We start from the raw sequence: 20,605 nt of genomic DNA, 5'->3' as shown, positions 1-20,605 counted from the left end.
TTGAGTTATTGTTGCTAATCAATTTGAATTTATTATGTATTGATTTTATTAAAGTTTTACAGTCTCAAATGTTCAAAAAAGTGTACCTTGAGTGCATGTTTAGTTTGAATGTGACTTTTTTGTTAATACAGGCAAATTGATGCTCTTTAAATCTTTTCTATTACAAACAAAACAATGTTAATAAAGTTATACTTTATGTTAAATCAATCAATATTACTTTTTTTCTTTCGTGTTAATAAAGACACAGTTTTTTGCTGAGATGTACTTGTAATAATTTTATAGACAAGTGACACAATTTACAGTGACGACAGGGAGTTGGGGAGTCGTGAAACATTTAAGTCTTCCTGTGTGGAGGGGCGGGGGTTTAACAGAAAACAATTGAGAAGCATTGCAGTAATTTCTTTTTGGCGAGCAGCTAGGCTAACTTGTTTAACTACCTCCAGCTTCTGCCGTTCTTTATCACCTTGCTGGCTGGCTGAGAAACACCTTGTTTGGCTTGCTGACCAGCAAAAGTTGGCCTCCTCGTCTGGTTCTCAGTTGACTTTTTTTCTATGTCCTTTGTGTCGCCTCTGGGCCTCTGCAATAGAAGTGCCCCACTGAAGAATTTGATCAAAATGGCTGTTTTAAGCCAAAGATGTCAAACTTTTTTATCAATTACATGCATGGGTCCTTGAATATTTTTCCTATGTCCTAATATGCATCAAGGCATGTGTGCTTTATTTTGAGTAGCTTGGTCAAACAAGTGTCGAGGGCTCATTTCTGCTCAATTTACAAGTACCAAATTAATCCGTACATGCTCATTTAAAAAACTTTGACGGCGTGCTCTTCCATATTAGAGTGTAGGCAAAAAATGCTTCATAATTTAGAGCTGGTTAGCTGACTAGTATACCTGAAAGTACACACACACACACACACACACACACACACACACGCACACACACACACACACACACACACATACTCTCTTACCCTCCCGCAGGCTCTGACACAAACACACCACACATCTGCTCGCTGTTGGTTTCCACCACAGCAATTCAATCAAAGTTAGCGGGCCACACCAGTAATCGGTGGAATCTGAGGATGAACAACAAGAGGCTAATAGAGACAGTGAAAGGTGTGACACTCATTCTCGGCTCCTCTCGTGCATGTCTTTCTTATACTTGAAATGAAACCCATCCATTATGGGTCTATGAATGAATAATGTATACATGATCATAGCCCAGCGAGTACACTGAGCTAAAATGTTTTAAACGCAAAGCAATGTGAGGATGGAGAGCAGCAGTCGAGGCAGCCCTGCCCCACCCTGCGCAGCCAGCATGCAAGCTTATATTTGAAGGGGAGGTCTAGTGGAGTCTGAATTCAAAATGAGAGATGGACCATTTGAGCGCTTGAGCTTGTATGTCAAATGCTTCCCAGGCCTGTGAGGCACTTACGACCCCATGGGGAGGAGGGCTGGGGGAGCCCACCTGCAGTGTGGCAACCAAACTCTGACACGGTCGATACCATCAACACTCAAACACGTTATATAACACGGACAAATGCTGAAAATTATTACTTCAAATTGGATATGATACTGCAATATAATGTTCCAAATGTGATAAAAATGATGTAATTCTGCAATAACATTTTAGACATAGCCAAAATGTACCAAGATAATTTTATATTGCAATCAAATCTAAGAACTGGTCAACTTTGACACAAATTTGATCAAATATGGCAATCAACTTGGAGATACTCAAATGTAGGCTATATACATATATTTCAAATCACTGGAACCAAATATTGGTCAACAGGACAACTTTACACCAGAAAATGGTTCAGACATTGCAATGCAATCGTGAAAAAGCAAACAGTTGTGAAAATAATTCTAAAAAATACCAATTAAATGACAGATTATTGAAATATAACGATAATGATTAATTATTGAGATCAATTTGAGTAAACATTCTAACCAAATGCCGTAAATGGTCAAATAAAATTATAACATATTGCAATTTAACATTGGCACCGCTTCCATGCAAGACAGAAAATGAAACGTGAAATGTAATTAAACCTTTACAATATGAATGTAAGAAAGGTTCTTATGGTCAAAATAATTTAACATTGTAGTCATGTTTAAACTAAAAAATAAAAAATAAAAAAATCATCAGAGCATTATCAAATGCCAAGAGTTTCCCTGGAGTTTTTTTTTTAAAATGAAATATAAAGCAAATTGCAGTGGTGTAAAAGTCTATTTGAATAATGGCATGCTTTCACTGACCTGCACGAGACGGTGATCTCTACTTTGGTTGCCGGGATGCTCCCGCTGCTGGGGTCCAAGTCACACACCGTCGTGGCCGTGGACTCCACTTTATCCATCACGTCGCCCTCCATGCTGCTGGGAGAGCCAGCCCAGGGTGCCCGGAATCGAGCTCTGAGATCCGGTACTGTCGAGCCTCCGAAGTGCTGCCCGTGGGAGAAAGACCTAGGAAAGTTGACGGCTGAAGCAGGCTAACATCAGCCTCAGTACCGCTCGGCAGGCTGCGAACGCGCGCTTTGACGCGGAGGTGCGCCGGTGGTGGAGGGCAAGCTGCGAACTCCACCCTCCTCTTTCTCCTCCACCACCGCTGCCTCCTCCTTGTGTGCATTCCCCTACATGAATGCAGACGCACATCCAAGCTATCGATTCACTCTTATGGATCGTCACGGGACTTTAAATTGGTTGGAACAGAAAATAAATAAACGGGAGGAAAAGGGCTTTGGGATTTATATGCATGCCTGATTTCTCTCATGTTTGTTCGTCCATAAAAGGGGAATATTTTGCAGACAGCAAGTAAATTGGACTTTGATAAGTATCAGTGAATTTATCAGTTCATTCCCATAAAAAATATACATATTAAAAAAAAAATGAAAATACCACCATGCAGTGCTTTAAAAAAGGGAGCTTGAAATTGAATATCAAAGACTATAGTGAAAGACCCCAGTATTATTAACAAAGTGTATTAAACAAAACAAGCTTTTATTAAAAACTCAAACTAAAAACTAACCTCAAACTAAACTTTCCCAGTCAGCTTGGCAACACCCATGCAGGTTGGGACAACACTGGAATAACACATCCTGTCATAAATTAGGCCTTCAAAATAAAACCTTAAGCATGCCAGTGTAAAAGCGATTATACCACATGTGCGTTCTTTTTTTTAAAGCCCCAACTTCTACAGTTTTTCTAAATTGCTTTGGTATGTTTCTCAGATCAGAATTGAATTTCTCAGAACTACTTCTTATCAAAAAACATCAAAAAAGCAGTTTCTCATTTCTTTGAGCAAGCTGGGGATGTTTTTATGCATGCATCCATGCAGATGCCTTTGTACAATTCTCTGCTGTTTCCTACATTATCAGTTGTATCTGTCATGATGGTCAAAATGGATGACCCAGGCTCTCTATTGAATAGTCTCATCACCCACGACATTTAGTCATTACTTCATTGCATACATCTTTACATGCAAAATCGATGAACATGTCAGAATATGTCAACATGTATGTGCTTGTTTCTAAGCATTTTCTTTATTTATTTTACGTAACTTATTTAAGCTGCCAAAATATTTGATAGTATTGGACAATGTGGGTTGCCACCACTCCAACATAATCAGGGAATGGTTTTCAACCCACAACAGAATGGTTATGGAATCCTCCCACCATACTCCCCATTCCCCAATCCCATAGAAGATTTTTTCTCCACAAGGAGATGGCAAGTGTATGATCACCAGCCTCTCACACAGATGACTCTTCTTGATGGCATGAATGCATCATGCAGTGACATCACAGCAGATGCCTGCAGAGGCTGGATTAGGCATTCAAGAAGATTCGTTCCACGATGTATAGCAAGGGAGGACATCCTTTGTGACGTGGATAAAAATTTGTGGCCCAACAATGAGGAATGTCAAGATGTGTAAAAAGAATGGGGGGGGGGGGGGGGGGGGGCCCTGACATGAAGCACTCAAAGTGTAGTTGTGCCAAGTGTCTTATGTTCAAATTTCTAATTTTGCTTTTGTTTTTTTTCTTTGTGATACTCAGTGCTGCCTTTTGCTTTCTGTATTGCAGTGACATTGTAAAAACAATAAAAGTGTAAACTGAATCTTGTCCAGTCTCTTGCAATCCATTTCCCACACACAAAGGTGTAACTTGCTATTTTCATCAAATCTTACATACACCATCTTCAGCATCAGAGCCTTCCACCAGAGTAACTGTTCAATTGAGAGCATGACTAAGCAATTTGACTGTCTTGTCCGTACACAATGAAACAAGGACTTGTCATTCTGACAGCACTGACATGTTCATTGACACAGAAATTTAATTTTGAGCGAGACACATTTTTTTTTCACAAAAAAATCGCTTTTGCAGGTAATCCATGTTGTTTTGCTACTTGTGCGACATGTTGTGAGGGTTGAAGAAGTAGTTTTGAGAATTTCAGTTCTGATCACAGAAACGTTCCAAAACAATTGAGGGAAACTGTAATAACATGCGTTCTACCAATGTTGTCCAAGCGAACGCTTGCAATGTAGAGTACGCCTTGTTGTCGGTTGAACCCTTTTTACACAATTTAGAAAATTGCTCAGCCATTGAAAAAAGGCAGGCTGATTCACAAACATATGGTTTGGTGTATAGATTCCGGAAAATCAATGGCCAGGTCCCACGTTGAGAGTGCATGAGACAGATACACAGCACACCATTGAAACTTCACCATCGGAAGAACTAAAAATACTATTGTCAATAGTCCTTGGGGTATTTTGCCGAAGTTATGCTCTTATTGAAGTTATAAAGGCATTTACCAACTCTTTTGAATAGAGACAAAATGTCCAACATGTCTCTTAAAAAATAAATAAAGAGTGCTCATTCTCAAATGACCTACCTGAGGCAAAATTAAGTGAAAACAGTCTGACTACTGTTTCTCGAACGTAAGTGTCTTTGATGCTGTTTTGACTGTATACTTTTTGCTCTCCCAAAGCTTCACACTCCTTTCCTATAGTTGGAATCATCAAGTGAGGTTCCCTTCTGTCTTTGTTTCTTTCTGTCTCATTAAACTGTGCTTTACAGCTCTGGGAAGAGTAAAAACGTTGCAGCAGTCATTTACGTGGTGCAACGTGGAGCTTGACGTCCGAGATCTACGGTAACTGGCTGAGGACTCATAGGCGCAAGAGTGGGCTTATTTTTTTTAAATGAACAGAAAATTCTTCAACCTTCAACTTGTGCTGAAGTACCACATTTGATTTACACGGTTGAATGAGGGGACCTTTATTTGTGACAGGTGTACACTGCAGAACATCTATAAGTTCAGAAATCTGTTACAGAGGTGACTTTGCCAAGGACCCTCTCTTATCCTAACATCAATTAAACATAACTACCTTGGAATGAAAAAGACCTTTTGATGAATTTTTAATGTTAAATTCTTAACATTCATTATGTGTTTAATAGAATGTATAATAGAAGGATTTTAACTTGGATGTAATATTCGGATACATATACGCACACATCCAGACACACAAACACAATATATAAACACAAAGTGGCATACTGTAAATACATATCAGGACACCATAGTGGTGGCAATCTTGAAATTTTTGTGGCATAAAATTTTACCTCAACTAACAAAGTAAATATTCGCAATCCTGCTCATTTTGACTCCATTACTGAATGCACACTAGAGGTGCGGTGGGAAATTGAGACATATGCTCGACTCCCTGAATTTCTAGAGAATAAAAAAGGAAAAGTATGGTTTTAATAAAACCATAAGACTACTGTATATGACTACTCCAGAGTAAAACTAGTACAGTAGCCGGCAGTAGTCTATCTTTTTTACACCACAGTGAGACCTCCATGAAGTTGGCAAATTTGTATAAAAATAATGTATATCGTTTGTGCTACATTTTTGCTTGTTTGTGCTGTAAAATATTTTGTTTGTGCTGCTACTGTTTTTGAGATATTTATTAGTACGCTCTGTCAACTGTGGGATTAGGATACTGCGAGTGACCTCATCGCTCAAGATTAATATGTCAATATCTATAGAATGATTGCAGCATAAACGAAATGTTTTACAGCATAAACGTAGCATCAATGAATGGCAACAATTCCGGCCCATTTTGCAATAAATGGGAGGCTGTATGCTGTCATCACTCGAAATTAATATCTCAATATCTCCAAAAATGATAGCAGCACAAACGAAAATTTTTATAGCACTAATGAAGCATAAACGATTGACGCCATTTTAGCCAACCAGACCCCCATTTTAATCCAAAAAAAAAAAAAAAATCGGAGCACAAACGAAACTTTTTACAGCACAAACAAGCACAAACGTGGCACAAACGGTTGACATAACTTTTATATAAATTTGCGTCTGAAGGGGTGCCAACTTCACGGAGGTCACTGTGAGGAGTTACAGCACGACTGTCACAAATCTGTATCAAGCTAATACATGCTTTTGAAGAGCTGCATAAATGCAGTTGCATACTCTAAAGTGCAAGCGTTCGCTTGGAAAACATTGGGTGAAGGCGTATTATCAAAAGTTAGGGCTTAATTAAAAAAATGCTGTAGGTAATCAGAAACCTGTAATAATATTAGCCTTTTTATGGAGAGGATTAAGAATGTCAGCTCATGAGTTGTGTTATACGCTCTGTCTGACACAGCCACACACAGTAAATGCTGTTCTTTATCTTGTTTACATTACTTCACATTATACACATTCATTTATTCTGTTTCGGAGCAAATTTAAAATGGCTGTTTTTTTTTTGTTTTTTGTTGTTGTTTTTTTTTAAACCAGAACTATTAACAAGCAGCCAGATTGCTGCTTGGGAAATATATAAATTGAGTTCACTCCCACCAGTAAGCGTGCTAATCCCTGCGTGCGAGTCAAAGCAAAATGACAGCCACTGGTCAAGATCTGGAATTCCCACACTAGGGAGCTCCCCTGGGGAAATTTTTGAGGATGTGTGCATCCCCAATGTTCTTGGAAAGACGATCCATGGTTGTCGTGGCAACGACATAAAAACGCTTCTGTTTATTACATGCCTGCGGAGCATCTAAATGATTTTTAAGCCGTTTGAAGGTAACTCACTATGGCCTCGGTATGAGTCATTTTCATCTGGGATAAATCAACAAAACACAAAATGCGTGCTGAGCTGGATACATGATTATGTTGTGTGCTACAACATAACAGCAACAAGGCAATTGGGAAGGCAACAGGAATTCTTATTTGCCGTTGCAGATGTTTCACCTTCAATCAAATGACTTCTTAGTTGTAAATCTTAGGTTTTAATATGATATCCTTCAGACATGTGTGGTCCAGAGAATTGAATTGTTTCCTAGGGCTTTTACTATTACTTGAATGAAAATTGACACAATTAAGTGTGACATAAAGCATTGCATATGTGCAGTACAGTTAAAAAGGTTGAAATGATGACTCGCATTGAAATGCTCCGCACGTCCAACATGAGTAACTTAGCGATTCTCACCTATCATAGCTGCCGCCCCTCCACTTCACAATATACACCACAAAAATGAACAATTTATGGAGAACTGTCATGCATGCAGGAATCATCATATTTCATAGTCCGCTGATCTTCAAAGCGTGATTGCAGTGAAGCAGGAAAAAGCCGACAATTTAATGACTTGAGACCTAGTGATTGAGTGAATGATATGCTGACAATCTCAGTCTTTGTTCATCAAACAAATAGCCCAATGATTTGTAAATAGAACAATAAAAAAGAGAACATACAGTCATATATTAACAGAATATCATAATATAAATGTACATTTAAAACTGATTTTGCCTAAAGGGAATATGAGGTCTGGTTATTTTCTGCTTGCGGCTATGTTTATCCAAAATTATATCAATTATATGATTGGCAGCTAATCATTGCCATCGTCACCTTCTGGAAGAACTTTGATACGCTTTTGTCCCAGCCAACTTTAATCATTAAATCACTTTCAAAGGTGCACTTAGTTTAATACTGCTTTTAGTCTTTTTGTGCTTTTATCTTCTAGTTTTATTGACTCTTTTTAGTTCTGTTTGTGTTCCATAGTAATGCTTTTATTTGTGCTTTAATGGTTAAAGAGCACTTTGTTGTTTTAAATGAATGCTTTCAAGTGTTAGGTTAGTTGCCAGTTAGAAAAACACAGCAAACTATAGTACTGTTCCAACTTTCATTTGGTCAACATTCCAACAAAATTGCCCACTGTGGTTAATTCCATTTGTAATTCATTCCAGGGTCTAAAATGTCATCATCCTGAAACTACCCATAACTGTACAGGCAATGTATTATGGTACATTTAAACATTGCCCTAACCTTTCAAATAAGTTGTTCTCGTTACATTCTTATGAGTGCATACTAACATACGTATTACTTTTACATGGGCGTTTGGTAGAGCAGACACATTACTTTTAAATCATTAAATTCAGTCACTACTTTTATTAGAGTCATGAGTTTTCTGTTTGTCTGAGACTTGTGCCTCGGGCATGCAAGGCAAGTTCAAATGCAACACAGACACTGACAGTCCGTCACCTTAGATATGATTTGCCTGTTTTTGTCAAACTATTGAGTTTCAAAATCAGTATCCTGTGGTCACGATCATCAGCTTTTATATTTTTGCCTTTTCTAAAGTATTTTAAAACAGTCATACCATCAAAAACATCATAGTTGACGACTCATTGCCACATTGCAACAGACAATTAACTTCTATACTGTATCTATATCAGGGTCTAATTGTCCATATTGAACGCACTGAACGGTATTATTTTCATTGAACCATTAAACCGTGGCTTGACAGTTGAAGAGGTGGATGACCAAAGAGCCAGAAAATGGAAAAGAATAATGGAAGGGGTGAGAATATTTTGACATGTTAACAATGTTGAATTCTATGGGGTCAGATTAGTCTCATAAGTACTCGTACACACATTGTGGGATTCATAAACACATAGCATGCGAAACACACATACATTGTGGGATTCGTAAACACATAGCACGCGAAACACACACACATCGTGGGATTCGTACACACATAGCACGCGAACCACACACATTGTGGGATTCGTAAACACATAGACCGCGAAACACACACACATCGTGGGATTCGTAAACACATAGCACGCGAAACACAAACACATTCACCAAATGTGTGTGTGAATTGTTTTACGCGCATTTGTAACGTGCTTCCAATTACAAATTCCCACTTACGAATACAAATTCCCACTTACGAATGTGTGGATCGTTTTGATACCCGTCATGCGCAACTGAGAAGAACACATGCATTTTTTTAACTGGAGCCCGTCTTCAGCCAATCAGACGTCTTCTTCTTAAACAGCCAATCACAAGGGCTGGGCTGTTTCGTTACGTCACTGCTGTGCGCCTTCAAGTCCGGCTGGAGATTCCTTTTAGACTACAACGCAGTTCATGCGGTTGTCGTGCGGGTAAGTAAATTTCTAAAGTATTTTCTTTTTATAGTGCCTTTTGACCACTAACCTATGTAAGCAATTACATATACACGAAATACTTAATTGGAATATTGTTGATATTGCAAGACGAAAGCGTAACGAAGTTAACGTCTCATGATAAGGAGTAAACACTAGCTTCCTTGCTTCTATTGTTGTCGTTGGAAGGGAGTAATATTTCTAAAGTATATTCATTGTATAGTGCGTTTTGTCCGCTAACCTCTGTAAGCAAATACATATACACGAAAGACTGAATTGGAATATTGATGATATTGCAAGACAAAAGCGTAATGAAGTTAACGTCTAAGCAGTAAACATGTTGGTCGCCAAAGTTTTAATGGCGATTCGGTTATTGTTCAAGAGAGATATTTTTACATTATAGCCGGTTAACAGCGTACGGAAGTTAGCATTGTATGATATAAGCATTAAACATTTGGGTCACCTGGGTTTTAATGGAGTTTCGTGCTTGAAATCATACAGAAATTAACCATATCTACAAATGGCTAGTGACCCAATTAAGCCATTATATTTTGAGAAGGCTAAGTCCTATATGTATTAAAATTTTTCAAAAAAGCTTAACTGCTAATCATTGTTTTCGGGAGTGTATGTATAAAGTATTTGGAAGTCATTTTTCAAATTTGTCTTTCTGTGCATGTGCTTTACAGTTGGTGTACAACATGGAGAAGAGGTTCCAGGAGATTTCAATTTTATGTCTAGGGGTGAATTCCCTAATTTATAGTGAATCTCAGAAATGTGCTTTAAGAAGATATATGCAGAAGCTCAAACTGAAGGGTGAGTAGGCAAAGTATTTGTGATGTTGCTGTTATTTATAATATATATATATGTGTGTGTGTGTGTGTGTGTGTGTGTGTGTGTGTGTGTGTATACAGCTATATAATTGTTATTTGTGTGTATTTGTGTTTATATGTGATCCAGTCCCAAACAGAAGCACGATCACTGTTTAATGAAGTACACTCGGCTTCAATTGGTGCACACACAGGCACTGTTAAAACCAGATCCTCAATGTACTCCAGAAATTATTGGGATGGCATGACGGTGGACATTGACTGATGGGTATGTGATGGTTTATTTCTGCATTTTGTCACTAACTAATTTTGGTGAGCTATTTCAGATCTTATTAACCTGACCCGTTTCTCATGACGATTTGTTTTAAGGTCTCTGAATGCGACGGATGTCAGAGGACTGGTAACTCTTTGGCTGTGTGTGACACAGCCATTACAAAGCATTAAGGTATATTTTCATAGTGACCGTGTGTAATCAAATAAAGAAATGTATTTCTGGTTTTTATTACATGCGTGAAAAATTGGAAACAGCTTTGTCTAATGTCACGCATGTATTTAATATTTGGACATGCGTGAAAATTAGGTTTTTATGTGTTCCCTTCATATCAAGGTGGGAGCCATCTACCCAGATTAAGTTAAAAACTTCAAAGATAAAACATGGTGCTCTTCAGATTTTGTAGGAATAGCTGTAAGAGATATGTTCAATATTGGATTTGCCTTTCACAGGTGTCTGCTGTTTGGGAGTTGGTTGGGATAGACCTGACTGGGCCTCTCCCAAAAACCAAGGATGGCTTTCAGTACATTCTTACTGCCACCGATTATTTTTCCAAGTGTGTTGAGGCCTTTCCTTTAAAAACCAAAACAGCATCAGAAGTGGCATAACGTATCTGCTCAATTGTTTATAGACACAGATGCCCCCAAAGAATCCTGTCCGACCAAGGAAGAGAATTTGTCAATTAGGTATCTGAATGCATTAAATTATTTTCACAGTGGGATTTTGGCATTGTTGTTTTCCCCCTTTTTTATTTATTTTTTATTTTTTTAATTGGATTTATTTACAATGTATCAATTTTTCAGCTCAACGATAACCTTTGTGCCTCCTGTGCATTGAAAGGAGTGTTACAGCTGCATATCATCCTAAGACGAATGGGCTGGATGAGAGGACAAATAGCAAACATAAAACGGCAAGTTGTTGTTGGTGTTCTAAAATGTATATCTAATTGTACCCTTCTACTTCGTACAGCTCTTACAAAATTGGTGAACGACCGACAGGATTTGTTTGGTGGTTTGGCCTATTCAGTAGATAATTTTGACCGGATGGTCATCTGGTCAAGTGCCGTAAATAATAACTTTTTTGATTTAACAATGTTGTGTTTTCAGTTAAATTACTGTGGGCTGCAGAGGATCAAGGCAAGGTGGAGGCTGTCGTTGGACCGTATAAATTATACGACACATCTTTTCATACGCTAAAAGGCAACGGCTGGCTGTCTGATGAAGTCAGTGGGAGCAATAAGTGTTTAGCAAATAACAAAGATTCTTGCCTTTTGCCAATTTTTTTATTTTGCTATGCAAGTATTTGATGCATACATGCATATCCTCATTGAAAGGCAGCAGCCAAGTGCTGGATATAGTTTTTCTCAATGCATTTATTTTTTGCCGGAGTATAGTTGTAATGTTGTTACCCCTTTTTTTAACAGGAGCCCATTCACCAACTCTCTGCTGTGGTAGCTGGGAGTCTGCTTTTGGGAAAATTTCAGCCTGTTAGAAAGGTAATCCATTTCATGCCAATATTTAGCTATATTATTTTAACGCCAGTAACCCAAAATAACAATAATTTGGTATTGTATGTTCTTCAGAGGAAATTCCCTGTTGAAAAAAAAAGTGTATTTGTCCTGTCCTGTATGCGCTCATTGGATTTTAGTGGTTAGTGGGTTTCTTATATTTTCTTAAGACCTACCGATTCTGGAATGTATTATATATAGCTATTAATTTAGCTGATGCCATACAGAAGTTAAATTTCATTAGTAAGTTAACTACATAAATCTGTCATTGTGCAGAATTACACAAAGGAACTAACCTTTTATAGATTGTCCACATTTCTAAGAGAACACTGGTGATCAACGATCCCTTGAGTAACGAGGACAAATATGAGCAAAATCTTGCGGAATTGGAGGTAACCGCTTCAGAAAGTTTAAATTCCTAGTATTATGTTAATATGGAAGTTAATAGTTCAATGTTCATCTTCATTGTTTTGCTTATAAAACAATAATTAGGAACTTCTTGAGGTTGGCGGGCCGTGAGTTCCAAATAGAAACTTGGACTACCAAAACTGTGGCCCATAACAAGCAGCAGAACAACAGTAGCTGTGGGGTTTTCACATTAAAGGTAATGATTTTAAGATTTCGGAGTCTCTGCAGTAAAACTTTGCTGCTGTTGTTGTTTAGCACTGATATGTAACAGAATGCCTAAAATGCCATTTCAGTTTGCGGAAGAGTATATGGCCAATGGAGATCTCAGGCACAACCAGACCCACCTTCCCGAAGTTCTGAAGGCTCGAGGAGATCTAGCCTGTGCCCTCCTACAGGCTGGGAGTCTGAGATGTCTATTTAAATTAAAAAAATGTCTCAAAACTTACTTGGTCTCCTCACCTCACATAATTGAACTCCTGATTGCTCTCAATGTCACTATTTACTTTCAAAGGCATCCAAAGAACAGATCTGAGGATTTGCTGCTGCGCTTTATCCTCTCTTGCCATCATTGATCACTTATTAGGTTTGTCGCAATAAAAAAAAGTGTTTAAAAAGGTAGTAAAATTCATGTGGCAGGTCTTAACCCCTTAATGCCTGCAATATGAAGCAATTGTCAGAGAATCACAAAATGTGAAAAATAAGGTCTTAAACCTTTTTTTTTCCAAATTTGTAAAGAAAAATGTGTAATAAGCGCTCTAATATCTATTTTCCTTGTTAAATCCTGTTTTTCTCATGGAACATGCAGATGCATGAGTTGACTTGCATCCTTTTTTTTAATTTTTTTTTTTTTGAGGAAAGAGTTCTAAATCCTAAGTGTATCAAATGTGATTCATTTGGCAAGAAAGCTCTGTTGCTCCAAGTCTTTCAAAAAATATATTTTTTTATATCCGTAATAGACTACCATCCTTTAAATACTGTCACTGTAGGTAGCATTTTTAACAGGCTTATAATGTCTATTTTTTCCTTTTAAAATGGTCTTAAATTGGTTTAAGCATAGACATCACAATCATACATTAAGAAGTCTGAATTTTCCCAAGTATGACTCTCAAATAGGCTTGAAATGGAGAAAGTAATCTTAAAAAGACTTATTTAGCGGAAAAAAAGCCTGTTAAAAATGTGCCACATATAGTACAGTACTAGACATCTAATCTTGCTCTCATCATCCCTCTGCTGAGCGGTTCAATGAGTTTTTCACCAGTTGACATCCAATACATTTGAAGTGCATGGGAGGTCCTCCCACTCAAAATGGATGGGACGTCTTCAGCTGTCAATGACAGAGAAAGGCAAAACCGTTAAACGTATGCTACACGTACGCTACATTTGTTCGACGGGACACCTTGCATCGATAGTCCCCGCGGTCGAGTTGAGCTGTCAAAAACGGGGCTCCTACTTTTACAAAAGCTCCCCATTTGTCACTTGTCACTCAGTACACCGGACTTGAAAGCGCACAGCAGTGACGTAACGAAACAGCCCAGCCCTTGTGATTGGCTGTTTAAGAAGAAGACGTCTGATTGGCTGAAGACGGGCTCCAGTTAAAAAAATGCATGTGTTCTTCTCAGTTGCGCATGACGGGTATCAAAACGATCCACACATTAGTAAGTGGGAATTTGTATTCGTAAGTGGGAATTTGTAATTGGAAGCACGTTGCAAATGCGCGTAAAACAATTCACACACACATTTGGTGAATGTGTTTGTGTTTCGCGTGCTATGTGTTTACGAATCCCACGATGTGTGTGTGTTTCGCGTGCTATGTGTTTACGAATCCCACAATGTGTGTGGTTCGCGTGCTATGTGTGTACGAATCCCACAATTGCGTGTGGTTCGCATGCTATGTGTGTATGAATCCCACAATGCGTGTGTGTTTCGCGTGCTATGTGTTTACGAATCCCACAATGTATGTACGAGTACTTATGAGACTAATCTGACCCCATAGAATTCTGCTCATTCATCACCTCACTTGTGTATTGAGAAGGAATCTCCATCTTTGCAACACAACTAAGATGTTTTTGTATAACCTCAAAAGAGCAGTTTACAGCAGACATCCAAGGAATCTGGCTGAAATACAGCAGTTTGATAAAGTGGAACAGTCCAAAATACATCCTGATGATTGTGAATGTCTCATCTGAAGCTGCAAGAAATCTTTGCCTCATGTTATTGTTGCTAAAGAAGGAGCAAATTCCAAGGGTTCAATTACTTTTTCATACTTATCCTAAGAATTGATACATTATTTTCAACAAAAAAGGGAAACAATAATTCATGTGGAAATAAATCGGGCAGACTCCTTTGTTTGGAAAACAACCAAAGCCCAACAACCTCAATTTTTTTGACCAATGTGTGCAGGAATGTAAAAAATTCTCATGCTTTTCAAAATTTGAATTATAACAAAACCAATGGCTTACAGTCAGCCAGTCATTAAAGCTAGTAGACTTTCAGTTTTGGCCACATCACTACTGAGTGACGGACCCGAGACAGACGGATTCGACGATGGCTCCATAGTGTGAGGTTTGTCCAATGTAAATAGAACTGCATTACGCTCTGAGGGCAAGAGTCCTGCACCCCTTCATGCTCCTATTTTATTCTTCGTAGAGGAGCTACTGCACTGCAGTGGTGCGGAACTCAAGCGCAGTCTGTTGGCCACAACTGCATGCGAGTGGAACTCAACATGGGCCGTTTGTTCTATTTAAAGGCTATTGCTTTGAAATGATCCTAGCAGCTAATATTTTGCATAGCCCAGACGGAAGAATCGCCATCTTTTATTACAATTCCGAGCAGAATGGTAGATTCTCTTGGGGTTCAGCTTGGCCTCGGCCCAGGCATTGCCACACTTGCATTCCATACATATGCATACGTACGGTTCTCCTGCACACAAGTATGCCCATTGAGTGCAGGAGAAAAGATTGTTGTCTTTTTGGAATAACTAGCCGCTGACATCAGATGCGTTTGTCCATCCTGACCATGGGTTGGCACCAAACACCCCGTTGTAACACCTCTAGAACTGTGGAGCTCTCTTCCCTCATTCTCCCACTTTCCTCTGTCAATATCCCTCTCTATTACTCTTTTCTTAATGTGTTTCAATGTCTCGCTCCCTCTCTTTAGCAGCCTTCCCACATTCTACTCATATCGCTCGCTCTCCCTTCTACGCTCAAACATTATCTCTTTCCCTCTTGATCCCTATCTATTCCTACAGAGTGGTTATGAAGCTCCTTTCTCACCCAGTCTCCCATTTCTCTTCCCGGCTTTCTATACCTGTTTCCCACTCTCACTCCCTCACTGACTCTGCCTCTTCTCTAATGTTGTCCTCTCTCTCTCCATTCCTCTTTCCCCAATGGAAAGTTGTAATGATTCCCCCAGTTTCAAACCGTCTTTTAACCTTTCCTTCTCTTCCTGCTTCACCTCCATCCTTTTTTCCCACAGATGTATGGTTTCAATGCCTCCCCTCTATGCATTTCTTCCCACCCTCTATGCCCCGCTATCTCAATTAATCTCTCTATTCATTTGATCCTGATGTGATGTTGCAAAGCCCTAACTTCTGCAATTTTTGGTTATAGTAATGCATCACATTTACCTTAATACACTTTTGACACATACACAAAGCTATTCATATACGGTCCATTGTTTGAAAAGTCAAACTAACCTTAAGCATAGCAATAAGATATTCCTCAGGAAAAAAATGAGCACAATGTGCATTATTTGCACAAAAAAAGGTCGCCAATCCAAAGATGACATGCGTGCACTTTCTGAGAGCGAGTGCCTTCCATTGAACTATACGATACAATCCATAGCAGGAAAATTCCTGGGTTGCCAGCTTGAAGGAAGCGGCAAACATCACAGGCACCGATTGAAATCAATGAAAGGAAATACATTAGACGTGAATCTTCTCTTCCGGGCCTCTTCAGCATCAGCTCCCCATTCGTGCATCATCACCATCGTGTGACGGTAGCGCATCCGCTAATCTCATTTCTTGCGAAAATGACTGCCAGTATGCGTACATCAACACTTTAAGATTTCCAAATGCGTGTAGTTAAACTAGTGGATGTGCTGCCTACTGCCCTTGTGATGCTCTCCTGATCAAAGTTTACTTTCCATCTTGTGCAAGAGGGACATTCATTACACTTTTCTCCCAGAGCTATATCAATGCAAATCATCACAATTATCCCCAGTGTGCGAGTACGACCGGAAATGAACGCTCGCCCACGGACGTGCGAGAGGTAATGCTCGCAGCAGGTGCAACCGCCGAGGCGTAATGGCGGAGTTCCTCCCACACAGAGATGCGGCAAGGGGCTGCTGAGCCAGATCCACCAGGAGCAGTTCAGCGCTACTCATCATAAATGATCCAGCTTGCCGTCTGTTGGTGGACATAGCTACCTCCTTCAACTTGTAAATACACTCAAAATAAAATATTTTATCCATCCACTTTTAAAGTAGCACTCTTTCTTATTAGGGTCATGTCAGAACATTTAGGATCAAACAATGAACTAATCTTCAGTTAGTATAATGGCACAAATAGACAAACACAGGGTTGGTTGCTAGCCAATGTTTGAGGACTCATCAGTAATCCATGTCAAGACACATGGGGCTAGTTTACAGGTTACATATAGACAAATAAGACTGGTCACAAGCCAGTGTCAGGGCATAAATAGACAATGAACCTTCTTGACGCCAGTCAATGATGAGCACATGCAGACATGATTGAGAACATGCAAACAATAGACCCTACTCACCAATGTCACAGAATGATGTGTCGCTGTACCCGGCCGCCATATTGTCCGTCTTTGTTTATCCGTATTCTCAAAGGTTTCAATTTGTCGTGCAATTTACAGTGCAATTCATGGAAGCCCCGGTGCTTTCAGACGCTGTAAACTCATTGGATGCGTTGCCTAAAAGGCGTTATGTGGAAAAGCTTCAGTCTATCCATTCGCCAGATCCATATCTGATGCCTAAATCGACATTTTTCGACCCGCTGTCTTCACCCTCTCTGCCTGACATCTGCTACCCTGATATCTACAACTATCTTGTCCACACAAAATCAGCCTATTCTCACAAAAGTTTGAAAAACTTTAAGAGCAGCACTCTAAGCAACATTACCCCGTGTGACCCTTTACTTCCAATTTTCTAAAATGGCGACAATCATTAAAAAAAAAGTTGACTGCGATGGCCGACGCTTCAAGGATAGGTGGATATTGGACTATTTCTTCAATAAAACACGCAACAACTGTGTCTGCCTCATTTGCAAAGAGACAGTCGCTGTTTTCAAAGAGTTCGATGTGACGTGATAATGATATTATCGAACAAGACACGCTGACATGTACGACAACATTACAGGGAAGAGACGCAGAGAGAAATTATAGCAACTTGAAGCTAGTTTAATTTCACAGCAGCAGTATTTTGCAAGAGCCCGAGTGTCGAAAGAGAACGCCACAAAGACGAGATTGTTGAAATTATGAATTTAAAAAAATAATAAAGCAAATGTGACACACAGAAGGGCTTGCTAAAATTTGTTTAAATATATTGTTCTATGTAAATCAGCCAAGGTAGCCCCCCGCATTTTTACCACACCAAATCTGGCCCCCTTTGCAAAAGGTTTGGACACACCTGTTTAACTGATGATCCGTAGACGAGGCCAGCTTCTTTCACTTGGTACCAGCTAAATATTATTCAAAATATAATGATGGTGGAAGAAATAAGCATCTTGAATATGAAACTGTATGTTGTTGGCGATTAGCTTCGCAATGATCTTAATTGTGGTTGTCAGCCCAAAACCCTCTAAATATACAGTATATTAAATGCATCTTACCAGATATAAAATGACTACTACATAATCTGTGGTGATCGTTTGGTGCCCAGTTTTCTCGTGGAATTGCGGCAGTCGATCTCGCTCTCCTCTCCGGGTCTCTCGGAATACAGTAAAACTTCAAGTCTCTCCGTCTATCTTCTCTGTTACTGCAACCAACCGCCACACACGCCTTCACCATTATGATTATTAATGTTAACGAGCAGAAAAACACGCCATAATAGGAGGAATTTACGTAGCGGTAATGCGTAAACATGACGAGTAGACGGACAACATGGCGCGGAGGCGTGGTTGTGACGTCATGTGAGTAGGGTCTATAGGCCGGTCAGAACGAGTACACGATTTGTATATTTTTAAAGCTGTCAATTTTGATTCTTTAGGTTTGGATTCGATTTGATATTGATCTCAAGCATTTTTTTCAATTTTTTTGTGAATTTTATGGCCATTTGAGCAGTATGTGAAAATAGATAGACATACCCAGTACCTACAAAACAACTGAAAATAATTACTAAAGGAAAAAAATAAAAAAAATCCAACCTTCAGGCCAGTTTCTACTTTAAATATTAAATTTTAGAGCAGGATGGGCTTAAATGTCACCGTTGTCAGAACTAAAAGGGCTTGTTGTCATCCGCATGTGACGCTGTGAACTACTGTCGATGCACATGTGACGATGCGATTAATGCGACACCTTCTCACGTCAAGATAATGAGGGCTCACTCACCAGCTGGAACCCCTCTGCTATCTGTTCACACCGCTCCCCCTACCCCCACCGTGCCAGAGGACTTCGAGCAGACTTCCCATTACACTGTTCTTCATTACTGGAGCAGTGGGAAGCTTTGTGCTTGATGGGCATCTGTAAGCCTCTGGAGGGCATCTGTAAGCCTCTGGAGGTACAAAATCTCTGGGGAGAAACAGCCAAAAGCCTTCTTCTTTTGGAGCTCATCCTGAAGTGAGTAGCCATCACCAGCTGACACTTTTTAAAGAAATAACAGCTCCACGCCTCTGGTGTACACCACCATGGAAGCGCCACAGGAACTCTGAAAAAAAAAAAAGAAAAAAAAAAAAGAAAAAAATGCTTTTTGTTAGTTTGCTCCCCTTTATGATTTAACAGTCAAATTAAATAGCCTCTTTTCCATTATTTACCTGAGGTCCCCAAGTACAATGGTGCCTTTAGATAGGAGTTTTTCAAGGTACAAGCCGTCGCTCAGCCATTGTTTTCCCCAGTCGGGAAAAAACGATATATGAACACTGTATGGTAGCAGTCAACTCTGCTAAACTCACTTTAGACCCGGCAGCATTTTAGCAGATAGTAAACAATGGTTCAAAAGAGACTTGAAGCTATTTATTCTGAGCTAAAATTCACATTCAAACTAAAAATAAAAGAGTATTCCACCTTGTGCTTTAAAAACAACCACATCGACTTTGCGTTATAATTGGCAAGCTTAATGCAAACGTAAATGTCATAGACAGACTAACAAATAACATTGTGTCACAATAAAACATTTTAAGAAACAGATATCTGGATGGTTGAGTGACACAGAGAATTCTCAGGACTGTTTCAAACTCCCCCATGAACACCACTGTCCCATTAAAAATGCTCACACATTTTATGGCATGTAGTGTTTCAGTTTCTAGACTTCGGCTACCACTATATTCCTTGATTTAACCCACACTTGAATGCGAGTTTGAATGGTTGCTTTACATCCACATGCTCTGTGACTGGAAGGAAAACATTTCAAAGTTGACCATATTTCTTGTCTAAAGTCAGCTTGGATAGCGTCTCCAAGTTACCCAGCATCCTAGGAGAAGGAGTGTAAAAAGCCACCAACAAGACTATGATTTCGTGGCTATGCTGGACGAAGTTCCAGGGCACCCCCTCTCAAATATTCAGTTAGTACTTTATTTATCAAACAACACAACAAGCAACTATGGAAATAATTAAGATTTTATCTAGTTTTATTTAAAATGGGTCAACATGACCCACATCACGAGGAGGGATAATTCGTTTGTGAACATTTGACATGCGGAATGACTAAATTATTTTTTTGTATGTTGCTTTTAACGCAATGTCTTGTGTTGCTTTCAGACGCAACCATTTCTAAAGTCCAAATGAAGTTACAACAATAACACGGCATTTCTTTGGATGCGATTTCAAGAATACTGTATGTGGGAATCGTTCACAAAACAATTACCTTTTTCCTATGCACTGGGAATTGTATGATGAGCCCCACTGTATTATTTACCTTGTTGCATCCCCTTTAATCATTATTCATTTCATTGCATAGATGCAAGTCAAGTGTGTGAT

General features: G+C 39.2%; 1 protein-coding gene across 2 annotated transcripts in view; it reads right to left on the bottom strand.

The window, feature by feature from the left end:
* cpne5a (copine Va) overlaps positions 1 to 19,157 on the bottom strand; it is a 179,525-nt gene extending 160,368 nt beyond the window's left edge. Inside the window, exons 1-2 of one of the 2 annotated variants that reach the window (XM_057860861.1) lie at positions 19,022 to 19,157; positions 2,261 to 2,464 (exon numbers count right to left, since the gene is read on the bottom strand). In XM_057860861.1, the coding sequence (XP_057716844.1) occupies positions 2,261 to 2,373 (113 nt within the window). In that variant the 5' untranslated portion in view covers positions 2,374 to 2,464; positions 19,022 to 19,157. Of the gene's footprint in view, positions 1 to 2,260; positions 2,743 to 19,021 lie in introns of those variants that run through there. The other variant, XM_057860870.1, reaches the window with a different exon arrangement.
* Between the last annotated feature and the right edge of the window lie 1,448 nt (positions 19,158 to 20,605).

Source organism: Corythoichthys intestinalis, chromosome 2 (assembly GCF_030265065.1).
Source record: "Corythoichthys intestinalis isolate RoL2023-P3 chromosome 2, ASM3026506v1, whole genome shotgun sequence".
NCBI classification, from domain to species: Eukaryota; Metazoa; Chordata; class Actinopteri; order Syngnathiformes; family Syngnathidae; genus Corythoichthys; species Corythoichthys intestinalis.
This window is presented reverse-complemented; position numbering and strand designations above follow the sequence as displayed.